Below are 24,993 nucleotides of genomic sequence, written 5' to 3' on the forward strand. Positions count from 1 at the left end.
GCATCCATCCTGTGTTTCATGTCTCCCTCCTCAAACCTTGTCCCGACTCTGTCCGTCTTCGTACCCCTGTTGCGCCGGTGTCCTTGACCTCTCCTGATGTTTTCGAGGTGTCGGCCATTTTGGGCTCCAGATGGTTTAGGGGTAGGATCCAGTATCTGGTGGATTGGAAGGGTTACGGCCCGGAGGAACGTTCATGGGTTTCCGCCTCTGACCTGAACGCCCCTCGCTTGGTAGCCCGTTTCCATTTAGACCATCCATCCTGCCCACGGGGTCGTGGGCCGTTGGGGAGGGGCTATGTTAGGCGATCCTCAGCACATCAGGCCTCCCCACATCAGAACACTGCTCACATTCCCCCAACATCTCCACCCCAGCTTCGAGGCTCAAGGGATTCGGTGAACCCACAGAACCGAAAACACCGTACCTTCTTTGGTGTACGGGCTCGATTACAACCTTTCCTGCATTGGCAACTGCCTTGGAGGATATATCGCCGAAGGGGCGGCGTTACGTCATCACGTCGGTCACGTGATACAGTGTGGCGTTCCTCACGTGATCTTGGTGGACGTCACATGGCCCAGAGACGTCACATGACCCAGGGACACACAGTATAAAGAACTGAGAGGCAGGACGATCATTGCTTCTCAGCTGGCTTCGGACCCTGTTTGGCGTTACTACTTGCTCCTTGCTACCTCGACCACGGAACTCTATCTTGGACTCTCTTGGACACCCCTTTGTACCTTTGCTTGGAACTGTTTACCTGTTGCCGGATTTTTGGACTGCACATCGACTTGTCTTTGGATCATCCCTGAGTATCTTGCTGTACTTCTACGCCCAAGTCAAGCCCTATCTTACAGGTGGCCTACCCATATCCACGCTTACCTGCGGTTCTACCACTCCAGGGACCGCTGTATCTTTTTGAGCCTCGAACCTCCCTACTAGGTTACCTGGGTCTCCCTTACACCAGATAGGTAAGACACTTTAGATTCTTTTGTTTACCTGCCTGTATTGTGATTGCCTGGTGCTTAACCTCATTCCTTCTTGACAGCAGCATCGGTGTTCCAGAGGCTCCGTGGATCTGGGAAGACATCTCTCACCTGTGGCCTCAAGGGTCGCACAGCGGGTTTCTATTTGTTCCCCTGTGCGTCACTTGGGGACGGAGATCTCATCGGTCTACACGACACTCAAGTCAGAACAATACTGGAGAAGCTGACCTCTCTGAATGGACAAAATTACACTGTCCTAGAGCCTCAATCTGACCAGCACTCTCTCATCTTGCTTCAACAAAAGTCATTGCTTCTTCAATGTGGCTCTAATTTGGCTGTTGAGAGGCCACTGTGTGTTACTGCAAGAGCACCGAATCAATTTTCCCGAAGGTTCACAGCGGAGCTAGATGGTATGTTAGCACGCGATTACATAATATGTGCGCCCTGTAGATGGCTTTACCTTAATAAAGGCTTCCGTCCACTTCTGTCCTGCAGTGGACTGCTGTAGACTGCAATCACACTTGAGTCGCCAAATAACTTGAGTTATATTATCTCCAAATATAACCAATGAGGTACGGTTGCAGTAACAAAACGAAACACAAAAAGAAAGAAAGAGATACAAATCGGGCTGTGGCTGGCTATGGCTCCGGTAGGTTACCACATTCCAGCACACACTCCTGAAGGAAGTTAATAAACCCGGCTTACTTTAATCCAAAAGACTGGGCATCAAAAGGGCTGCAACGCCGTTTAGAAGGGGCGACAGGGAACCTCTTAAGGAAGGGAAAGGGGGGAGGGAGATGAGGAAGGAAACAGCCCTGCCAGGCAACCAACACGCCCGGCTCAGCCAAGCCTAAGTATCAAGCCCAAATGCCACCTATGCCAAGGTTGTCTCCTACACGTAATTGCAGCCCGGAGCAAGGAGAAGAAAAAAGCCAGATGGTGCAGCAGCAAACTGCGGCTCACTTGGTGATCCGCTCCTCGCCTTCAATAGACTTCTCAGGAGCGATGTTTGAGTTTCATTCTTCCACTGCCTCTGTTTCCTACTAGAGGAAAGAACCTAGCACACCCAGCTAGTCAAGTCGCACTGAATCCAGAGAAGGACATGCAAGAAGCAAAACAGCATGTCTCATTCAGTCACTTCCAACACACTGACAGAGTATGAGTATGAGACCTTTTATTACTTCGTCTAATGCTCTTACAGGGCAGCTGACACTGTTTCATTACACATTGCGAATGATTATCAGGCAGAATAGCCTAATTTGCATTTGTCCCACATACTCACATGTTGTGTTAAAGCTATTTGTTTATACACAGTGCAGTTATTGATGATGAAAGTGGCTTGTTCACATTGGAAACATCTGTTGTTGGGAGCACTTTCTCCTTTTCATATTTGAACAATGGTAGGAATGCAAACATGCAGTGACGTGTGGTCGTCAAGCTCGCTGGGTATGTTTCCTTGCTTGGTATGATTTTATTATAGTTTATAATCTTGAGTACCAATAATGTTAAGGCATATGATTTATCTAGTCAGTACTCAGAATGTATCTGTGAAGCTTTTCCAGCTCTGACAATACTACCACCAGAACAGGTTACTGATTTGGCACACACACACTATTTGTTCTAAGGCAAAGGAGACTTTGAGGTAAGACTACACAGTTTTGGGTGGTCAGTCAAAATATCGAAAACAAAATGTCGAAAGACAATAATGTCGAAAACAAAACGTCAAAAAATAAAAAGTTGATTTTTTCTATTTTTTATTTATGTTCATTTTTTGGCTCTAGTATATAAAAAAAAAGGTAAAAACAAAAAAAAGGGGGGGTTTGGGGGGAACCCCCCATTTCGAATAAAAAACGTGTTAAAAAAGAAATTCGACTTTTTATTTTTCGACTTTTTTTCTCTTGAAATTATGACTTTCGAACTTTTATGTTTTCGATGTTATCACTATGAACCACAGTTTTGCATTATAATATGTGCTCACCACTGCTCAATTAACTGTAAAGGACGGATTGCGATTCTTGGGCAGTGGTCGAAGTGGTTGGGAGCGTGCTCCTCTACTTTTTGTTTAGGTTTTACTGTTCCTATACTTTTATTTGAAAAAGAAACAGTTACAGGAAGGTTTTGTTTTTAAAATAAAAGTTTAGGAGGAAGTTGAAACTTAAAATTCAGTGGACTGCACTGAACATTCCCTTAAACAGCAGGTATGCTTGTTTGGGGGGGATTTGATTTGCGCGTGGGATGGGGCGTGGCAATGGGGTTTTTGGGCGGGAGGGGGGGTTCAGGCCAGTAGGGAATATAGTTCCACTACTTCTTTTTGTAACACTTCAACCACTTTTCTTGGGTAAGACTTGCTTGTAAATGATTTTGAGTGGCCAGTCCAAGTCTTGAGCTTTTGCCATGCCGCTGCTCCTGTGAGGGCACTTGGGTGTTATGTGTACTTTAGAGCTGGTTTGAGATCACTTTTGGCGACTAACTCGGTTTGTGGTGTTTGCATATATGTGACCTGTTCTCCTATTTATGCACAGCGTGCATCTTCACATCAACACATGTATTGTTAGTAACTATAGAGGTAGCAGCACAAATGAGCAATACAATCATTGTAGATTTTATTGTGGAAGGATTTACCTACAAGGATGTTCTGTAATAATCAGATATTTTTACGAAAATGTCACATTTTACTTCTTTGAAGAAATAAATGTCTTGGAGATTTGTTTCTGGTTCTGGTGCTCCACGCTCATGGTATTTCAAGTACAATACATTTTTTGGGAAAGGAATCCAATGCAATTCAAGGATTAGGAAATCAGTTTATAGAGGTGTGGGTGCAGAGTTGTCCCTCTCCAATTGTTATTATCCTCAAACAATATATAAAAACAATTTGGGGCACTCTATGCTGACTAATCTAAAAAGGATAACATGCAACAGAAGCTACCTGCTTCTGATTCCTTTGTGTAAGAATTGAAAATGACTCTTACTTTGCTGGCTGAGAATTTACATGCAACTAAACTTCTTAACAGAGAATATTGATAGGTTTAGAAATCCTTCACATATATATTATCTGAGTGACGGTTGTTTTGTCCTCACAAATTCTTCCTGCTCACCTTTCACCAGTAAAGATCACTCAATGGTCGAATTGGTTCTTTGTTGTATTGCATCCTGTTAAACCAGTCATTGAATAACTTTAATTTCCTATTAACTCCATCTATCATCCAGCGTCCCTTGTGGATCTATAAAATGGGCAGATCTTGACCCTTTTAAGCGTGATCTTTTCCCTCTTCTGTGGAATCTGATTGCTGTCCATGAGGAATTGGATTTGTCTGCAATTGATGAAGCTCATGCTTTTCAGTTACTTATCAGTCTTGGTGCTTTCTTTTTTTTTGTTCAGAGACCACTTTTATTGAGAGTTCCCTGATCCTGAAAGTCACCATCAGCATGCAGCCTATAGAGTTATAGAACTGTATGGAACATTGAGGCCATGGGTGTGTTCATCTGTGTGCCTGGGCCTCAGGATCAGTGTGGCCCTTTGGCAAGTGAGTTCCTTCTGGGCTGAGCATGGCAGTGCGGCATTGCTGCGTTGAAGCATTGGGGATAGATGTAGATGGAGTTTGTGGATAGGCGTGATGCTAGGGCATGTTGGACTGTAGGAAGAAGACATGATTCTGATGGCATCCAGACATCTGGAAAGAACAGAGCCCTCTAGTTCTATTAGGGGCACAGTGGTGAATCGTTTGGCATCCTTCCTGCTTCACCAGGACTGACTAGTGTGCACCCCTTCTTCCCTGACTGCCTGGTACTTATACATGCGGCCGATAAGAAGATTGGCAGTGCCTTAAAACCCTTCAGTGTCACTGTTTGATGGGTCATCCTTGGCAGTGGAGCCTATCCTTTGTGTAAGATTCAAAGGCAGTATGGTGACTTTGGGAAATGGCAGTCCCTATTCTTCAAACTAAAAAATACGCAGCTAAACCAGGGCATTCACAGCATGACACAGAGTTTTCCAACTTTATACAACCTGGAAAAAAAGAAACACAAAAATAATATATACTACGTGGAAAGAATAATAGGATACATCAAAAAGGGGTTAGTGTTTCAGCGCTTTGTCTTTATGAGGTTTACCAAAGTGGATTGTCTGATATATAGTATTAGGACTATAACTACAGTTAAGAGCATTACATTGTAGCCACGTGTTCTTTGTCTAGAGATCCTTGAAAGGATTAGTAGTGTTGCCTTGACACTTATTCCCTTTAGAGAATTCACAGCAAGTTGTGGTATCGTTGATCTGACAATACACAACGATTTCAAAATCTAGTCCATGCTGGAAATATCTTGCAAGCTTCTTCCCCTTGCCTCTAACTGGTGAAAGCACTTGTATAATCACTTTGGGACCCTTTCCAGGAGCAGGGTCAGCGTTAGCTAGATGAAGACGCTGAAAAGAGGAAACTCTGCCCGATCGGGTTGCAGTAAGTCGACCAGAAAACAGACTGTTCCTGACAGGCCTTCATAAAGACTGTACACGGTTTCTAGTTTGCAAGAGCCAGCCTTGAATTCTTCTGAAAACACAAACTCGGCAAACCTATGAAAAGAAAAACAAAATGTGTTACAATGATTATGCCCCAATTAATTGTCATTCATTATCTACTGTTCAACATTTTCCTGGTGATCACAAAAGTATATGCATTCTCCTGGCCACACAACAGTAAGCATAATGCAGCAGAAATGGGATCAGAAGGAGAATATGGGTCTAATGGTGTTCTCATAAGCACACAGACATCTCAGGTTTAAAAGGATCCACTTTCATTCTAAAAAGACCCCAGCTGAAAAATCCAAAGCACTGAATACTGTAATGTAATAACACCATTGTGAAGATGAAGTCAATCTACACATGTGAAATTGTTGTAGAATACACACATTTCGATGCTTGCGTAATGTAAGTGGACACTAAAAGCCTGGGTGCAAGGCTAAAAGCTGGAGCTGGTTAGCACCACACTTGAAGAAGGCAAGGGTGTGGACATGGTGCAATATTATCAATGTGGTGATGCAGTAATACATAAAAATATAAGTTACTGGGAAACCTCCATTCAGGTACACAAAAATGCTATTAAGAAAGAACCAGAATGTTCAAAAACAAACCTGTCTTAATCATAGATCCTTTCTAGCCACCCATTTAAGGTGCTGACATTAATGATTGATCAAACATGCACCCTTTTTGTCAGGAAGGCTTTTTGTACGCCTATTTCTATTTAATTTGTTCTTTTAAAAAGTATCAGCATATACTTATCCCTGAACAGCCAAAAAACAACATTTTTTAAAAAAAGGTTGGACATGAATGTGCACTCTGAAAAAAATTAGTTTGCGTGAGAGAGGCGCCTGCCAATTAGGTAACCTTGCCGAAATTCAAACACATTCTCTCTGCCGTCTTTGTAGAAAACAAAGATCTTTGCAGCAGCACAATTGCAAGATTTAAGAGAGCTGCTTGGGAAACCAGTTCAATAACATGGCAGGTCTCAGTGGGAGCAACACTACATGAGGCAAGAGGATACGGAACATGGCATACAAAGAGGCACGTCACCTTCATGAGAATGTATGGCCCAACATAGGACCGGGCAGAGACGCATAGATGGTTGGCCTAATAAAGACAAGGCAAGGTAATAAAACACTCCTTGATAAAAAAACTACTGCAGGGTAGAAATCACAGAGAATATGAAAGGGAGGGTTTTCCGGTAAGACAGGTAAAAACCACAAGGAAATGCTACACTGGGAGCATAACCCTTTCAAAGGCAGCCAACAACTCCTCTATCCCTTATTGGGCAGCAGAGGAGAGGATAAAGAGGTACTAAAGTTAAATGCACATGAAAGATGTGTACATTGAAGAAAGAGGATGAGGCATAGGTATGGAGTTTGTGATATGGTACAGACGAAAAAAGGTAGAATCAAGTTTAAGGTGGGTCACACCTACATTAGAAAGAAAAGCTTAGACCACACTAATGACCCTGACATCACTATTAGTGCAAGAAGAAGCTGTTACATCCAGGAAAAATACCCAGTCTTAGACATGCATTTTACAGTCTTATACTCCAACCACTAAGCTGCAGTTTTAATAGTGCAATACAAACCTAAGACTAAGACCTCAGTGGCATGATATTTGTTTATGGCATGCATGTAAAGTGGAAGACAATTCTAATTGCGACCCCCAGGGCTGCAGTCCCTCCAGAAGTGAAAGCCAGACCCCCAGCGCCTGGCTCAATTGCAATGCTCCCTCCCAAGTGTCCCCGATCCTCACATGAAATGCCACTCGGTGCAGTGCAGAGGCATATCGGTCTCCCAGGAAGTCAAGCGCCAAAGAGCCTGGGTGGAGAGGCAGGTCCACAGCTCCTCCAATGACATCAAGCAACTAAGGCCATGCCACGCCAGATACTTCCTGTTTTCAGAGTCAAAATCCTCACCAGGTTCACCAGCCCCCTCAGCAAGAGGGTCAGGCCCATCAATGAGATGTTCATCTCTGACAGAGGAAGCCACCCTTCAGAATCGTGGCCAAGCCAACTTGGTTGTAAGCTCAAACCCAGATGGTACAGTGAGGAATTGCTCACAGGGGAAGTAAAGAAAATAGCATTTATGGCTTCAGTAACAACCCTCAGTATTCGAACCATGGAACGAAGCCCCCATCTTGAGCAACATCTCTCTAGAAACAACCACATGAGCAATATTGATAAATTAATTAACTTACAAGGGGACATACAAATAAGTGAATACATGGGGTAGCTAGGAGCTGTTTTATTTGGATGTTCTGTTTTATTAATCCTATATATGGGATGGGCTTTCAGTCAGTTTGATTGAGTTGTATGTTTATGTCAAATGGATACATTTGCGGGAAACTCTCCTTTGCTCTTTTATCATACACATATCTATATCCAGAGATGTATTGCCACCAATTTATAAAGATTCTCCAACTCCAGCTGCTGAAAATTGGGTGATAGTGGGTTTCGGGCGGAGTATATCATCCCACACCAGGAGGTTGCATTTAGAGAATAGCGAATATTTTGCTCATGCTCTGACTGGCATGTCCACAATACAGAGAGGGGACTAGGACAGGATGGATGTGCCTAGGAATGGCTGGTTCAATTACCCCAGAATACATATGCACCTCATTCTGGAAGTGCTTTGGGAAAATTAGGTCGCTGGACACAATTATGGGATTTTTCATTTTTTTCTTTCTTTCCTACATTCTGTCAATTCAACTTAACATCTTGCCTGTGATGGGCCGTCTCATTTTTATAATCAAAACTTGTTGGGGTTTTAGGTCTTTTGGAAGAAATTGATATGATTCATTTTTTTAAGATTAAATGAGATATTACTAAACAATTGGCAATTTCTTCTTTTTCTGTGTCATTGTCTATGTGTTGGTGGGATATGCTGCCATTCCTAGGTTGGTTTATGTGAATTTTTGTTAGGAAAAAAGTTTCAATGTTCTGTTTTGCTTAACAGGACAAGCTAGAGTTTAGATACAGTTTTATACACTTAGGGTTTCTGATGATTTTTTCAGATTGCTGGAATAAAATCTCAAAAATATGAAGGATATTTATGACTTGCTTTATTATCGAGTAGACCACTACAGTCAGATGGCTTTATCTGTATTGTTGGACCAATAATGTGCATTTAGAATCAGCCCAATTCTAGACACTGAAAGAATATATGGATTAGAACTGCAGCTCTCTCCCCGCACAAATAACACCCGTGATGTGGCAGAACTAATATATAATGATGCCCCTTTCCTGGGTATGATTAGGGTGGCCAAGGGTCTGAGGTGTCACCACCCATGGTGTGAGGTGGACCGCTTGACCAAGCCAATCAATCATGTTTCAGAGAACACAATAATAAATACCCTGGTCCCATTAGACTGGAGTGGTCCTGGTAGGTGGGGTTCAGGCCCTAATTAAGGAGGGATTTCAGAACTTAATGGATTTTTTGAGAAGAAGCACATTTGGAGATGGCTGGAGGAGAGAATAGACAGTGAGAGAGGGCAGCGGGTAAGACCTAGAAGAGAGGAGGAGGGTTAGTGTAGAGGTGGAGAGGACAAATGTTTGTGAGGGAGAGGAAGGACTGACGAGTGGAAAGTATGAGATGGAGCATCAAAAGCAAAGAGGAGGGGGGAAGAGGAGTGGTGGAGTTGAAGATTTTTGGAAGAAAGAGGAAGAGCAGAGATAAGTAGCTGGAGGTGATATTCAGGAAGGAGGAGAGGAGAGGCTTTAAATGGAGGTTGAGGGAGAAAGAGTGACATGCCCTGAGAATTTTAAGTTGATACAGGTTGGCAGGACAAACCATTAGTTTGTGAAGTGCAAGCATGGGAAGAGTGGAGGAACAAGCACATGGCGGAGCAGCAAAGAGATTCTGGTGAAACAGGATAGTAAAAACAGTGTCACTAGAAAAGGTTCACTCAAGTACGAGCATATGGCAAGATGTCAAGGAGCAGAGTGGGTTAGTGGGCCATTGAGTTAGCATCCTCAGATAGGGAGGAGATTAGACACTTAAAATTATTCAGTGATATCAACAAGCACTGTTTAGCTATGACGCTGTTCCCCTGTGGGACCTTGGCACTGTTGTGACATCTAGAAAACCTCAAATGCTTCCTGCCAATCTGGACCAGAGACAGAGGGGAGTGTCCAACTACCAAAACAAGACAGAGATGAAGATGCTAGTAAAGCACAAGATCAAGAAAGAAATGTGGGAGTCCCGAAAATGTGAATGACCTGATAAGAACCCAAATATATATAAAACCTTTGGCATTTTCATTGTCCCAGTGTGTAAATAATACCACCTAATAAACACCCTGTATGAATCTAACTCTGGTGTTGTGCTTTTTATGCAATGTACTTAGCCTTGTATTTGGTAGTAATCTTTTCCATAGAACAGAACTTTCGACTCATTTATACAGCTACCATATCAACCTCATCAGAAGGATGTACTCTACTTGATTAACGATGATTCGTACCTATGCCCAATCAAGTGGTTATAATAAATATAGTAAGTAGAAATTACCCTCTTCCCACCATCATTTTCTTAAAAATTATATGAATGTTCTCCAAGGGAATATAAGCCACGATTTGCAAAAAAAACAAAGGACCTCATTCCAAGTATGGTGGTGCGACATAAAAAGGACAGTAGCAGATTTGCTGCCATGTTTTCTGCCCCACAACAGTCTACATTTCTACATTTGGAGGTGATGTGGAGGAAAATCCCCTACAATTGGCCCAAGGTTTCTTCTCCACAGTACCACCAATAAATGGAGTAATCATCACTGGCGTAAATCCTTCCATACCCCAACAGAGCCTTTTGGTACTCCGCAATGGGGAATAATACTGCCACTCTACCATGTTGTTATTTGGCAGAAATACTGGCATACTTACAATGAGGCCCAAAGTCATGTTCTTGGAAGAATATGAAAAAAGTTGTCAGATGTCGATGATTTTGTGACTAAAGTTGCTCAAACAAGTCAAACCCACCACCCTCCAAAATATCCTGTTTCTTAACAGTACTATCTAAAAGGAGGCCTGCCAGCCCCTTATTATACCATAAATATGAAAGAGTGTGGAGTTAGGACTGCAACATAGTATCACATTTCAGACCAAGTCCTGACCTTTTTAACAAACTTTGTTACAGTATATTTGAATTTGGTATCCCTATTATAGTAAAAAAAGAGCTTTGTAAATAGAGGTAGTTCAACAGCTGAAAAGAGATCAAGGATGATTTGTTTGCGCCACCTAATTTTACAGTCCAAAACTTACTTGATTCCCTTCATTTGTGCTTAAAGCTTCGAAAATGTCTTTATTGTTTATATAAGAACGCATTATTTAGGCTGTCTATTTTCTAATAAGAATAGGTAGATGGGCCTGGACTATATACTCAAAAATGTTGGTTGAACTAGCTTCTTTGCCAACTTTACTTGCATAGTTTGAGGATGTGCGGAGAGGACCATCAGCAAAATGTGGCATTGACTCACTAAAACGTCTCAAAATGAAGTTCTGTGGTTTTAACAAGTTGCTTCCACAGTATATCTCCTAGATTAAAGAATTGTTCAGTTGCATTGGCGTTATATTCAGGGATGATAATCACCAGGGTCTGAATTTTAGTTGATCGGAATTTAAGACATATCCTGGGCAGCTCTATGCATTCCAGATGTTTGACAGTCCCATTTAAAGGATAATGGGAGTAAGCAACAATTCCATTTGCATATAAGACTAGCCCTACATTGATAACATTGATACCATCCCCTAATAGAAAGGGGTTATGCCTTCCCCAAACCTAATTAACAAAGCCAGTGGAAATATTTGAAGGAAATGCGCACCTAAGGATAAATGATTAGACCACGAACACATGGCACCTACACAAATACAGCCAGTGTTCCTTGCCAGTGATGTTTTTAATTTGTTCCCTTAAAGGAAAGGTTCTCTTACATGTTTATTTCAGCCAGTTGGAATGAAATACACATCGCACCATATATTTATTTATCCAAATTAGTTCTTCAACAATGCTTAACTTACATTTTGAAAGATTAATATCTGCCAACTGCACATGTTCCCATCCACCATCTTCCAATAACGTAATCTACTGAGTGATCACTGAACGGTCAAGTGGTGTGGTGGTAATAAATCATAGCATGACCCATGCAACTGCCTCAGCCTCAAAACAACACTCTAGGTTGATATGTTAGCGGACAATGCAGCTAAACGTCCTGTGCACTGTGAAGGGTCAGGAATGAAACTCAAACACAAGTTAGACATGTTTTTGGCAAAGGCTTTTATTGAAAACAAAAGGGTTGGGAAATGGCCTCATTAGCCCTGCTCTAAAAGGAATTTCCTTACCTAAACCAAAAAGTAAGGATCGGTCTGTGTCAGGATGTCAAAATCAAAACTGTCCTTGTGCTCAAAAGTTATATTCTGACCCTCACACTATAAACTAAACTATAAGGTGAAAGGGAAATGTCTTTATCCTTAGGTGATTGCAACAGAGTTTGTAAAGGAAGAATAAACAGCTCCAACACAAAGGTTATTCAAGGGTGAAAAGCCTTGGCTGCAGGGGATGGCACCCTTCCACTGGAATTCTCCTCAAAACAAATGATTCTTTGACTAAAAGTTCTTTGTGTCTTTCTTGTTCTACAACAGTACTGTTATTTACAAAGCTGCTTAGCGTTGTAGTACCACTTCTTTCAAACAGTTCCCTTTGTCTTGTAAACACAGTTCTATATTTCTTCTTATGACTTGCAACAGCCTTGTATACTGCCCTGCCAGGACTTCTCATTCACTTGTGTTTGCCTGGTATACTTTCTTGCCAGGACTGCTTGCATTCATACTTATCATTGCATGGTATACTCTCCTGCTATCTCTGAGGTCTCTAAAAAGTCAAACTTCCTACTGCACCTCCTCAGAGGTACTCTGCCTTTCCTCCCCTTCCCCCAGAAGCTCATGGTATCCCAAGCTCTGGTTCTCTCTAGGTTGGACTATTGTAACAGCCTCTTTCTAAATCTACCTATCTCTACTCTCCGCCCTCTGCAACTAATCCAGAACAGGACTGCAAGACTTGTCCTTGGCTTCAAGCCCTGGGATCGTATCTCTCCAGATCTGAAATCTCTCCATTGGCTCCCAGTGGATGCAATGATTAAATTCAAAACCCTCTGCTTTGTTCACAAGGCTTTCTGGGGCCTGGGTCCAAAATACCTTCAGCTATCCCTCCGCAAATACCTCCCCTCTCGAGCTCTTTGCTCCTCTACCTCTAACTCCCTCAGGGTCAGTCGTTTTTCAAAGAAACGAGCTGGGCGTAGATCGCTGTCTTCAGCTTTGGCCTCCCTCTGAAACAGCCTCCCGGCCACTTTAAAATTTGAGGAAAACCATCTCTAGTTCCGGAAGCACCTCAAGCCCTTCCTCTTTTCTTCTGCCTTCGCTCCCCCTCTCCCCTGCTGATCTGATCTCTCTTGGCACCGTGCACTTGGCCACCTTCTGTCCTCCGGGCCCAAGTACCTGCTCACCCTGCCTGTCTCCCGCACTGCCTCCGGGCCACCCCTTGCACTGGGGTCTGTATCTGTACCATACAGCCCCCCACTTTTTCTTCCTACACTTATTAGACCTACCCTGTCTGCTGCCTTAAACCTAGCACTTGCAAATTGCTGGCTGCACTACCACCGTTTGTTGCCTTATTTATTTATTTATTTATTTATTATTTATCTGCTTCACACTTTCCACTTCTCCACCCTTCCATGCACTTTTCCCCTCCCCGATCCCATGCACTTGAGCGTTCTCAATGTCACTGGGCCTAGTAAGATCGCTGTTTTTGTTCTCCGCTGTTCCCCTCCCTTACCTTGTTGCGCTCTGAAACACTTGTGTATGAGTGGCTTAGAAATAAAATATCAATATCAATATCAATGCTAGGGCTTCTTGTATTCACACACAATTGTAATTGCCTGGTTTACTCTCCTGGCGGGACTTCTTGTATTTACATGGTGCTACTCTTACTTCGACAGTTGTGCAGACCTTTTTTTGTATAGTATATCTTCTTGATACATCATTCAATTTGGATCCCACACATATTTGTATTTCATACAATCATATCTTGTTAGGGCAATTATTCACAATATACTTTCTTGTTTCTCATTCGGTTTCTTTACTTTCTCTCCTTTTGTCACTTTTATAGTTCGTATTTGGCACAGTCACCAAAACGCCTCGGGGTCCCCATTGTGTTTGGGTTGACTCACCAGCTCTTGTTGGCATTCCTGGCCCATTCGCGCTCAAGCAGCAAATGTGTACTGCCTGCTTTCTTCTATGGACTGCTCTCACTTCACTCTGGCATCTCCCACAACCTTGCCTCAGCATGTCTGTCTTGATCCAGGTCCCGGTAGGCAAAACGCTGCTTTCTGTGGTTGCTGCACACCCAGGAGTTTTCACTGGCTCCTGGCGTGTATGACCCAAGCTACTCCTCACTGATGAGCCCCAACAAGGGTGAAACATGTTTGGGGATGCTTGTGGTCTCGTGCAGAAGGGATGTGACCTAGCAGTTCGGGCTGGACTTCCCCTTTTGGGGTGGGGCCAAGCCTGATTTGCATATGGTCTTTCCCCTTCTGTAATGGCTTGGCAGGCGAAGAACGATGGTCTGGAGGGTTGCCCCGAGCAATGCCAGTGGTTAAGATTCAGTCTAAACCTTCCAGCCATCATCTCTTTGTTTTTCCTGGCGTGTATGCAGCATGACCTGTCCACGCAGAATTTCTCTTCTCCCCTTCAGGTGATCCGCTAGGATCCACCACACCGGTTCGGGCTTCCAAGCTTCACAAGCCTCGCAGGTGAATGAGACATCTTCTTCCAAACAGCATAAGCCTCTATGACTTGGCCTCCCATCGTTAAATCTCCTGAATACAGGTGCACTTTGAAAACAACTAGAACGCTCATTGAGCTTGTGGCTCCTTTCGTTCTCATTGTTCTTTCCATCCTCCTCATCCCAGTATTTGGGTGATTGTGGGAAAAGGAGTCCATTGTTGTCGGTGATATAGATTACTTGGAAAATCACTTTCCACAGTTCTAAATGATAGATCAGTTTTATATAGTGAATAATTAGAACTGGAAAAGGTGGTCTTGGATTTTCCACATTGTAGACCAGGGATGGAAGTTTGATCTACAGAGTTTTACGAATGGTTTTATCTAGTTTCCCTAACCGAGGTTGAAGATGTATGGCAATAGGCCATGAGCGTATTGGATATAAAGGGGTCATCTTCACGGCAAATGGGGGATACCATGTCTCATCCAATGAACCCATGACATTGTCATGAACCATAGAACTTGTCCCTTCTGGACCTCCTGGTCCTTATCGCGCCGTCGCTTGTATTCCTTGTTACTCCCAACATGGACGCAACAAGCGACTTGCCTCACACCAGCTTTCACGTCACACACGGCACGTCCTATAAATTGGCCACGCCCCCGCGGCCCAGCGCGTCTCAACGCTATCATTAGGTAGTGACTTAACGTGTGTGTGCTGTTCGGCGAATCTTCTATCCAAGATCCTGGTTCCCTTCCTCCTTCCTTGTCCCTTTCCCTCTTTTCGACTCCTGGAATCCCCATTCTTAGCGACCGCTACCTACTTTCCTGGACATCCTGGAACAGCGACCTTCCCGGAACTCTGAACGCGCTCTGCAGCCGGACGAATCTCGAGCGAGTCTATACAAGACCCGATCCGCCCACAAGAGGAATCCTCCCGCGGAACAGAGCAAAAAGCGATCCCAGGTGAGACGGGGGAGATTTACGACAGTTTGAGACGCCAAACGACCGACACAGATACAGCTATGGAGAAAGCAGTCCAGGACCTTATGCGTGGCATGCAAGAGCTTACAACTGAAGTACAGAACTTAAAGGCTGAGAATGCTGCGCTAAAGCAGCTAGTTTTGTCTCGCAACCCCGCTAACAAGGACAGTGTGTTACTTGGTGGAGTGGTGGACAAATATGATGGATCGGCAAAATCCTTACGTGGATTCCTGGATTCCTGCTTGGTGCATTTTACCTTTAAGCCCTATTATTTTTCAACTTCTAGGGCGAAGGTGGGCTTCATTATCTTGCACCTCACAGGGAACGCGTTAACCTGGGCTACGCCCTTAGTCAACTCAGGGGATGCCCTCCTGGATGATTATGAAGGATTCATTCAGGCACTCAAGACTATGTTCGACCGCCCAGAACAGGTTTTTAGTGCTCAAGAACGCTTACTTGATTTCCGACAGGGTACCCAGGATATGCTAACGTACGTTACTAGATTCAAACAACTGGTCAAGGAAGCGGATTGGTCCTCTGAAGCAAGTTTCACTCTATTTCGCAGGGGTCTAAACGAGGACATTAAGGATGAATTAGCCGGGTGGCTCGTCCTAGTTCCTTCTAGGCTCTTATGGATCTGGCACGTTTTGGCAGGAGGTGAGAGCCCGTTAGACAGTCCAATGTGTGCCTATAAAAGAGCATCTAATTTGAAAGAACTATTGACTAAAAATGATATTGCTTTAAAAATGAAAAGAACAGATCAGCATCACAAAAGCGTGGGGCTTACCCTCAGCAATAGGGCACGTACCTTGCGGGAAGTGTGTTAATTGTAAATACACCAGTAGAACAAGAGAGGTTGACTTGGGACTTACAAAGTTGTGGCAACAAACTAGTCTCACAAATTGCAATTCATCACATGTAGTATATGCAGTGTGGTGTTCTTGCCATAAAATTTATATTGGAATGACTGAGCGCAAAGTAACCATACGTATAGGGGAACACAGGAGTTGCATTTGCAACCAGAATGTGCAGGCTCCGGTGGTGAGTCATTTTTTGGTAATGCACCATGATGCAAATCAATTGAAATGGACTATCTTGTGGCGATTGGACAGAACCAGTAATGCTGATGCGGACCTCAGAAAACTGCAGTACAAAGAACAGTGGTTGATTTTTCTAACTAGGTCAACAGTCATAGGACTTAATGAAGAATTTAATTGGAGACATTGATTTTGGTTGTCCCATAGGTTCTTATACATAGGAGGTCGCATTGAGAATTAACGAGGATGGTCGTTTAGTGTCATCAAAGATATACACATTAGTTGTAGTCACGGTGGAGTGCCGCCGCTAGAAGAGTGAGGTTACCAGCATAATTAAGACCGACACTATTGTGGGGGACTAGTACTTACAGATGTGGAGCAAGGTTGTTTTGCCGTTGTGTTACTTTGATTGCTGCAGACAGTGAAACGTACGGAGTTCGCGTCACGTGAGGACATGATTTGTTTTCACGTGAAACTTGAGACACAAAGAAACGTGAGATTGGATGCAGTCACGTGTCGTCTAAGGACATTCTTTGCTGTTACCATTGGACTTGTGATACGCAGCACGTTAGGTTGAATAGAATCACGTGACAAGCTCATGTGACATTAGATTGGTCATGTGACACAAACGTACATACATAAAGAACGCTCAGATACCAATCAGTTATAGAGCGACGTCGCACCGAGTGAGGAATGTGAGACGGAGAGATCAAGCACTAGCCACAGGAGGGGTGAGTCCATTGTGCTGTGCCATTCCGTATGCGGTGTGTAGTCAGTGACTATGCGGAAAACTGTAGACACAGTGATATGTGAAACCTGATATATGACGGGTGTTTTTCTGTTACACAGGGCCCCTTAAAATATAGAATTCGGAGCGGCTGACTGTTTTACGCCGTAATGTGTACAGAGAACCACTCCATAAGTAGATAACAGCGTAGAAATTGGGATCGTGGTTGCCGTAATTTCTACGTTAAGAAGAATGGGACCTCCTATGAACAGGTATTGATTGCACCTTTGTGGTGAACCTTGTGAATGACCAGACTGAACATAATGGCGTCTAGTTTGATAGTAACCTAATCAGATGGAATTATCTTAAGATGACCTATGTGAAAGGAGAGATAGGATGAGAGGACGAGAACTGAATGTAATTAGATCTTCTTCATTAGCAGTATATGTTATACTGTCAAAAATTGAAAGCGTTTGGTATATTGTCCAGATGTGATGTTACACACCATTTTGAGTCGTTTGGCATCTCTCGTGTTTTTCAGGATTTGAGCGGTCAGACATATTTGTTTGGATACTCCCCTGCAGAAACCGTTGTTGAACTAATTATAGCAAAGAATGATACGGTAAGCCCTAGTTATAGTAAACGTAGGTACTGGCTAGGAAGAATGACAGTGAATTTGTTGATACTGACTGTTGTTCCTTGTTATCTTCCCTCTTTTTGTTTCCCCAGGTCATGAATTGTGTGGCACAGAGTTAGTGGTGCACAGCTAAAAGTTCTTTTAAGATTGGATCTACCTCATGCAAAGAGATATTGTTTAAGGGCACAGATGGTCCCCCTGATGAAGTTCTTTAACACTTTGTCAAACTGAATGGTTTTGAACGAAATATGTTGGGCAATGAAGTATATTGTGATTGAGTTACAATATAAATGGTATTCCGATATTTCGGATACCTATCCTCCCCAAGGTAGCATAAATGGGGTTAGGAGCACACTCAAAAGATAGATGACTTGTAGAGTAGTATCCTTTATTAATAAGGAACTAATGAGCTACCGACCATTTGGTCTCTTTTTTGATTAAGTGGTTACCCTAATGTTGTACATGATGGCGTAGTCTGATGCCATCTCACCTTCTTGAAGGATCTCCAAAGCCTCTGCCCGCTTGTTGTCGGGGAAGAAGTCCAGCAGTGGAGGCAACTTCAACCACAGCTCCCGGTCATATCTGGCCACGATCGCGAGGACGCTGGCAGCCTTGACCGTCGTTGCCGCTGAGTAGATAACCTTTCTACCCAAAGAATCCAATGTCTTCTCCTCGTTGTCCGGAGGGGTGGAAGAAGACGACGACGCAGAGCTTGACGATTTCTTCCTGGCGGCCGCCGAGTCCGGCGACCGTTGAGATCGCAAACACTTGGGTGCAGAGTCTGGTACCCTGTACTTTTTCTTTAGCCGGTCTGCCTTCGCTAGCGCTGTCGCAGGGTTCTTCCACAGAGCCAGCCCTTCATCCCAAAAATCATCCAGGAGTGGGACCGAGAGGATGGTCTTCCTCTTCACCTCCCGGCGCTGATACAAGAAGCCTTCCATCTTCTTTTCCTCCGGCGTGAGCTGGAAAAGCTCTGACGCTCGGGCGATCATCGCATGGAAAGATCCTACTTCATCCGGTGGAGAGGCTCTGGGAGAAGGTGATGGGAGGTCCTCCTTCCCGCCGTTGTCATTGTTGCCCGTTGTTGCCTTGTCCGACTCCGTCTCCCTCAGGCTAGAGGGGGGTGATGGGTGGCAATGAAGCGTAGGGTGCCTCCTCCTCTTCTTGACCGGCAGTTCCCCTGGTGTGAACGGGGTGGCCGGCACTGGCACTGCGTGTGGAGCGGGCGGAGGGGTGGTCGGCATTCTACTCTGTATCTCCGACACCAGCGTGTGGAGGGTCAAAAGGATGTCCAGCGAAAGATCCCTCGATGGTATCTGGGGTGTAGGAGTGCTAGGTCCAGGGCCCTCGTCGTCTTGGGGCCCTTCCTCTTAATTGCCTCCATGGATGGTAGCCCCGTCGTTGTCATCACCCCTACCATGGGGTGACTCCCCAACATTCCCCTCAGCCGAAAAAATGTCCATTCCCTGGAGGCTCCCCCCTTTCTTCGGGTCCTGAGGGGTCGGTCTCGGGCTAAGGTTCGGTATCCTCTTCTCTGGGGTCTTCTCAACTGGCTTGCTCGAAACCTCCCTCCTGGGAGATAGGGCCACCCTGGCCGTCATCGGGGTACCCTGGACCGGATCTGCCCCTACGGCCTTAGTGAGTGACGCCACCACCAGCTCGATGGAGGACGGCGATTTTGCCCGGTACACCAGGGCTGTCACGAGAAGGTCGGATTCCTTATCTGGCTTGGCCTTCTCCTTCATGGCCGTGTAGAACACCTCGTCCTGCTTGGCCTCCTCCTTCAGGGCCCTGTCGGATCCCTTGTCCACCTTGGCCTTCTCCTTCGCGGGTGGGTCGGACACCACACCCTGCTTGGTTTTCTCCTGCTTGGCCTTCTTCAGATTCTCTCTCAGCTTCGCCAGGGTAGCTGACTTCCTCTTGGACGAAGAGCCAGAAATGACTGGAGATCGATGCAAATGGGGATGCCAATCGCACCCTGACTGTTGCGGGACCCGCGGCAGTGGCGGCCCCCGACGGAAGCAGACTTGCCGTGCTTGGACTTGTGTTGGGCCCGCATGGGTAGGCCGCCCTCAAAGGACTTAGAAGTCTGCTCAGGTTTGCCGGATCCGGGAGAAGCATGCCCGTGGGCACCACCCGGTGCAAAGGTGTCGATCCTTCATCGTGCGCTTCTTGAAGTCATGGCAAATCACACAATCTTCCTCCTTATGCGTCTGGTGCATAGAGGCACTGGCAATGCTTTTCGTCCATGTACACATTACGCAAACTGCAGTCGGAGCAAAGCTTCAAGAGGGAAGCGCTGTCCTTCTCGTCCAACATGATCCATGCATGTAGGCCTGAAGAATTTTCTGGAAGCCTCCAAGAACACGCGACGAAAACAGACCTTGCGGGTGGATAATCGATGGAGCACACATGCTCGATTGACCAAAAAATAGAGTTTAACTATCAAAACGCGAAAAATGCAGAAAAAAGCTCAAAGAGCGAAACACGAGAACTCCCAACACTTGAGCGTGCAGTAAAAATCTGAAGATGGCTGCCAGAGGAGGGGCTTAGGTAGATGGCATTCATTAGCTGGGGGCAGTATGAGCCAGAGCTCAGTGATTGGTTTATAGGAGAAAGACAATTTAGAAAATTAACGGAAACTCTTTTTTCTGTTACCGAGGATTCCTAGCCTGACGACAGGGAATATTCATGAGCATGTGAATCCATGCCAGACCCCATACTGGAGAAGCCCACCTCTCTGAATGGACAAAATTACACTGTCCTAGAGCCTCAATCTGACCAGCACTCTCTCGTCTTGCTTCAACAAAAGTTATTGCTTCTTCAATGCGGCTCTAATTTGGCTGTTGAGAGGCCACTGTGTGTTACTGCAAGAGCACCGAATCAATTTTCCCCAAGGTTCACAGTGGAGCTAGATGGTATGTTAGCACGCGATTACATAATATGTGCGCGCTGTAGATGGCTTTACCTTAATAAAGGCTTCCGTCCACTTCTGTCCTGCAGTGGACTGCTGTAGACTGCAATCACACTTGAGTCGCCAAATAACTCGAGTTATATTATCTCCAAATATAACCAATGAGGTACGGTTGCAGTAACAAAACGAAACACAAAAAGAAAGAAAGAGATACAAATCGGGCTGTGGCTGGCTATGGCTCCGGTAGGTTACCACATTCCAGCACACACTCCTGAAGGAAGTTAATAAAACCGGCTTACTTTAATCCAAAAGACTGGGCATCAAAAGGGCTGCAACGCCGTCTAGAAGGGGCGACAGGGAACCTCTTAAGGAAGGGAAAGGGGGGAGGGAGATGAGGAAGGAAACAGCCCTGCCAGGCAACCAACACGCCCGGCTCAGCCAAGCCTAAGTATCAAGCCCAAATGCCACCTATGCCAAGGTTGTCTCCTACACGTAATTGCAGCCCGGAGCAAGGAGAAGAAAAAAGGCAGATGGTGCAGCAGCAAACTGCGGCTCACTTGGTGATCCGCTCCTCGCCTTCAATAGACTTCTCAGGAGCGATGTTTGAGTTTCATTCTTCCACTGCCTCTGTTTCCTACTAGAGGAAAGAACCTAGCACACCCAGCTAGTCAAGTCGCACTGAATCCAGAGAAGGACATGCAAGAAGCAAAACAGCATGTCTCATTCAGCCACTTCCAACACACTGACAGAGTATGAGTATGAGACCTTTTATTACTTCGTCTAATGCTCTTACAGGGCAGCTGACACTGTTTCATTACACATGGCGAATGATTATCAGGCAGAATAGCCTAATTTGCATTTGTCCCACATACTCACATGTTGTGTTAAAGCTATTCATTTATACACAGTCCGGTTATTGATGATGAAAGTGGCTTGTTCACATTGGAAACATCTGTTGTTGGGAGCACTTTCTCCTTTTCATATTTGAACAATGATAGGAATGTAAACATGCAGTGACGTGTGGCCGTCAAGCTCGCTGGGTATGTTTCCTTGCTTGGTATGATTTTATTATAGTTTATAATCTTGAGTACCAATAATGTTAAGGCATATGATTTATCTAGTCAGTACTCAGAATGTATCTGTGAAGCTTTTCCAGCTCTGACAATACTACCACCAGAACAGGTTACTGAGTTGGCACACACACACACTATTTGTTCTAAGGCAAAGGAGACTTTGAGGTAAGACTACACAGTTTTGGGTGGTCAGTCAAAATATCGAAAACAAAATGTCGAAAGACAATAATGTCGAAAACAGAACGTCAAAAAATAAAAAGTTGATTTTTTTTATTTTTTATGTTCATTTTTTGGCTCTAGTATATAAAAAAAAGGTAAAAACAAAAAAAAAAGGGGGGGTTGGGGGAACCCCCCATTTCGAATAAAAAACGTGTTAAAAAAGAAATTCGACTTTTTATTTTTCGACTTTTTTTCTCTCGAAATTATGACTTTCAACTTTTTTGTTTTTGATGTTATCACTATGAACCACAGTTTTGCATTATAATATGTGCTCACCACTGCTCAATTAACTGTAAAGGACGGATTGCGATTCTTGGGCAGTGGTCGAAGTGGGCGGGAGTGGTTGGGAGCGTGCTCCTCTACTTTTTGTTTAGGTTTTACTGTTCCTATACTTTTATTTGAAAAAGAAACAGTTACAGGAAGGTTTTGTTTTTAAAATAAAAGTGTAGGAGGAAGTTGAAACTTAAAATTCAGTGGACTGCACTGAACATTCCCTTAAACAGCAGGTATGCTTGTTTGGGGGGATTTGATTTGCGCGTGGGATGCGGCGTGGCAATGGGGTTTCTGGGCGGGAGGGGGGGTTCAGGCCAGTAGGGAATATAGTTCCACTACTTCTTTTTGTAACACTTCAACCACTTTTCTTGGGTAAGACTTGCTTGTAAATGATTTTGAGTGGCCAGTCCAAGTCTTGAGCTTTTGCCATGCCGCTGCTCCTGTGAGGGCACTTGGGTGTTATGTGTACTTTAGAGCTGGTTTGAGATCACTTTTGGCGACTAACTCGGTTTGTGGTGTTTGCATATATGTGACCTGTTCTCCTATTTATGCACAGCGTGCATCTTCACATCAACACATGTATTGTTAGTAACTATAGAGGTAGCAGCACAAATGAGCAATACAATCCTTGTAGATTTTATTGTGGAAGGATTGACCTACAAGGATGTTCTGTAATAATCAGATATTTTTACGAAAATGTCACATTTTACTTCTTTGAAGAAATAAATGTCTTGGAGATTTGTTTCTGGTTCTGGTGCTCCACGCTCATGGTATTTCAAGTACAATACATTTTTGGGGAAAGGAATCCAATGCAAATCAAGGATTAGGAAATCAGTTTATAGAGGTGTGGGTGCAGAATTGCCCCTCTCCAATCGTTATTATCCTCAAACAATATATAAAAACAATTTGGGGCACTCTATGCTGACTAATCTAAAAAGGATAACATGCAACAGAAGCTACCTGCTTCTGATTCCTTTGTGTAAGAATTGAAAATGACTCTTACTTTGCTGGCTGAGAATTTACATGTAACTAAACTCCTTAACAGAGAATATTGATAGGTTTAGAAATCCTTCACATATATATTATCTGAGTGACGGTTGTTTTGTCCTCACAAATTCTTCCTGCTCACCTTTCACCAGTAAAGATCACTCAATGGTCGAATTGGTTCTTTGTTGTATTGCATCCTGTTAAACCAGTCATTGAATAACTTTAATTTCCTATTAACTCCATCTATCATCCAGCGTCCCTTGTGGATCTATAAAATGGGCAGATCTTGACCCTTTTAAGCGTGATCTTTTCCCTCTTCTGTGGAATCTGATTGCTGGCCATGAGGAATTGGATTTGTCTGCAATTGATGAAGCTCATGCTTTTCAGTTACTTATCAGTCTTGGTGCTTTCTTTTTTTTGTTCATTGCTCACAGTTGATTTGCTATTTTTACTAAATGATCAGGGACCACTTTTATTGAGAGTTCCCTGATCCTGAAAGTCACCATCAGCATGCAGCCTATGGAGTTATAGAACTGTATGGAACATTGAGGCCATGGGTGTGTTCATCTGTGTGCCTGGGCCTCAGGATCAGTGTGGACCTTTGGCAAGTGAGTTCCTTCTGGGCTGAGCATGGCAGTGCGGCATTGCTGCGTTGAAGCATTGGGGATAGATGTAGATGGAGTTTGTGGATAGGCGTGATGCTAGGGCCTGTTGGACCGTAGGAAGAAGACATGATTCTGATGGCATCCAGACATCTGGAAAGAACAGAGCCCTCTAGTTCTATTAGGGGCACAGTGGTGAATCGTGTGGCATCCTTCCTGCTTCACCAGGACTGACTAGTGTGCACCCCTTCTTCCTGACTGCCTGGTACTTATACATGCGGCCGATAAGAAGATTGGCAGTGCCTTAAAACCCTTCAGTGTCACTGTTTGATGGGTCATCCTTGGCAGTGGAGCCTAGCCTTTGTGTAAGATTCAGAGGCAGTATGGTGACTTTGGGAAATGGCATTCCCTATTCTTCAAACTAAAAAATAAGCAGCTAAACCAGGGCATTCACAGCATGACACATAGAGGTTTCGAACTTTATACAACCTGGAAAAAAAGAAACACAAAAATAATATATACTACGTGGAAAGAATAATAGGATACATCAAAAAGGGGTTGGTGTTTCAGCGCTTTGTCTTTATGAGGTTTACCAAAGTGGATTGTCTGATATATAGTATTAGGGCTATAACTACAGTTAAGAGCATTACATTGTAGCCACTTGTTTTTTGTCTAGGGATCCTTGAAAGGATTAGTAGTGTTGCCTTGACACTTATTCCCTTTAGAAAATTCACAGCAAGTTGTGGTATCGTTGATCTGACAATACACAACGATTTCAAAATCTAGTCCATGCTGGAAATATCTTGCAAGCTTCTTCCCCTTGCCTCCAACTGGTGAAAGCACTTGTATAATCACTTTGGGACCCTTTCCAGGAGCAGGGTCAGCGTTAGCTAGATGAAGACGCTGAAAAGAGGAAACTCTGCCCGATCGGGCTGCAGCAAGTCGACCAGAAAACAGACTGTTCCTGACAGGCCTTCATAAAGACTGTACATGGTTTCTAGTTTGCAAGAGCCAGCCTTGAATTCTTCTGAAAACACAAACTCGGCAAACCTATGAAAAGAAAAACAAAATGTGTTACAATGATTATGCCGCAATTAATTGTCATTCATTATCTACTGTTCAACATTTTCCTGGTGATCACAAAAGTATATGCATTCTCCTGGCCACACAACAGTAAGCATAATGCAGCAGAAATGGGATCAGAAGGACAATATGGGGCTAATGGTGTTCTCATAAGCACACAGACATCTCAGGTTTAAAAGGATCCACTTTCACTC

General features: G+C 44.1%; 1 protein-coding gene across 3 annotated transcripts in view; it reads right to left on the minus strand.

The window, feature by feature from the left end:
* Positions 1 to 2,158: 2,158 nt before the first annotated feature.
* LANCL3 (LanC like family member 3) overlaps positions 2,159 to 24,993 on the minus strand; it is a 398,209-nt gene continuing 375,374 nt past the window's right edge. For 2 of the 3 annotated variants that reach the window (XM_069639247.1, XM_069639246.1), the window contains exon 5: positions 21,316 to 24,766. In XM_069639247.1, the coding sequence (XP_069495348.1) occupies positions 24,714 to 24,766 (53 nt within the window). In that variant the 3' untranslated portion in view covers positions 21,316 to 24,713. Of the gene's footprint in view, positions 5,548 to 21,315; positions 24,767 to 24,993 lie in introns of those variants that run through there. The other variant, XR_011284080.1, reaches the window with a different exon arrangement.

This window comes from Ambystoma mexicanum, chromosome 7q (genome assembly GCF_040938575.1).
Source record: "Ambystoma mexicanum isolate Mex_15411 chromosome 7q, UKY_AmexF1_1, whole genome shotgun sequence".
NCBI lineage: Eukaryota > Metazoa > Chordata > Amphibia > Caudata > Ambystomatidae > Ambystoma > Ambystoma mexicanum.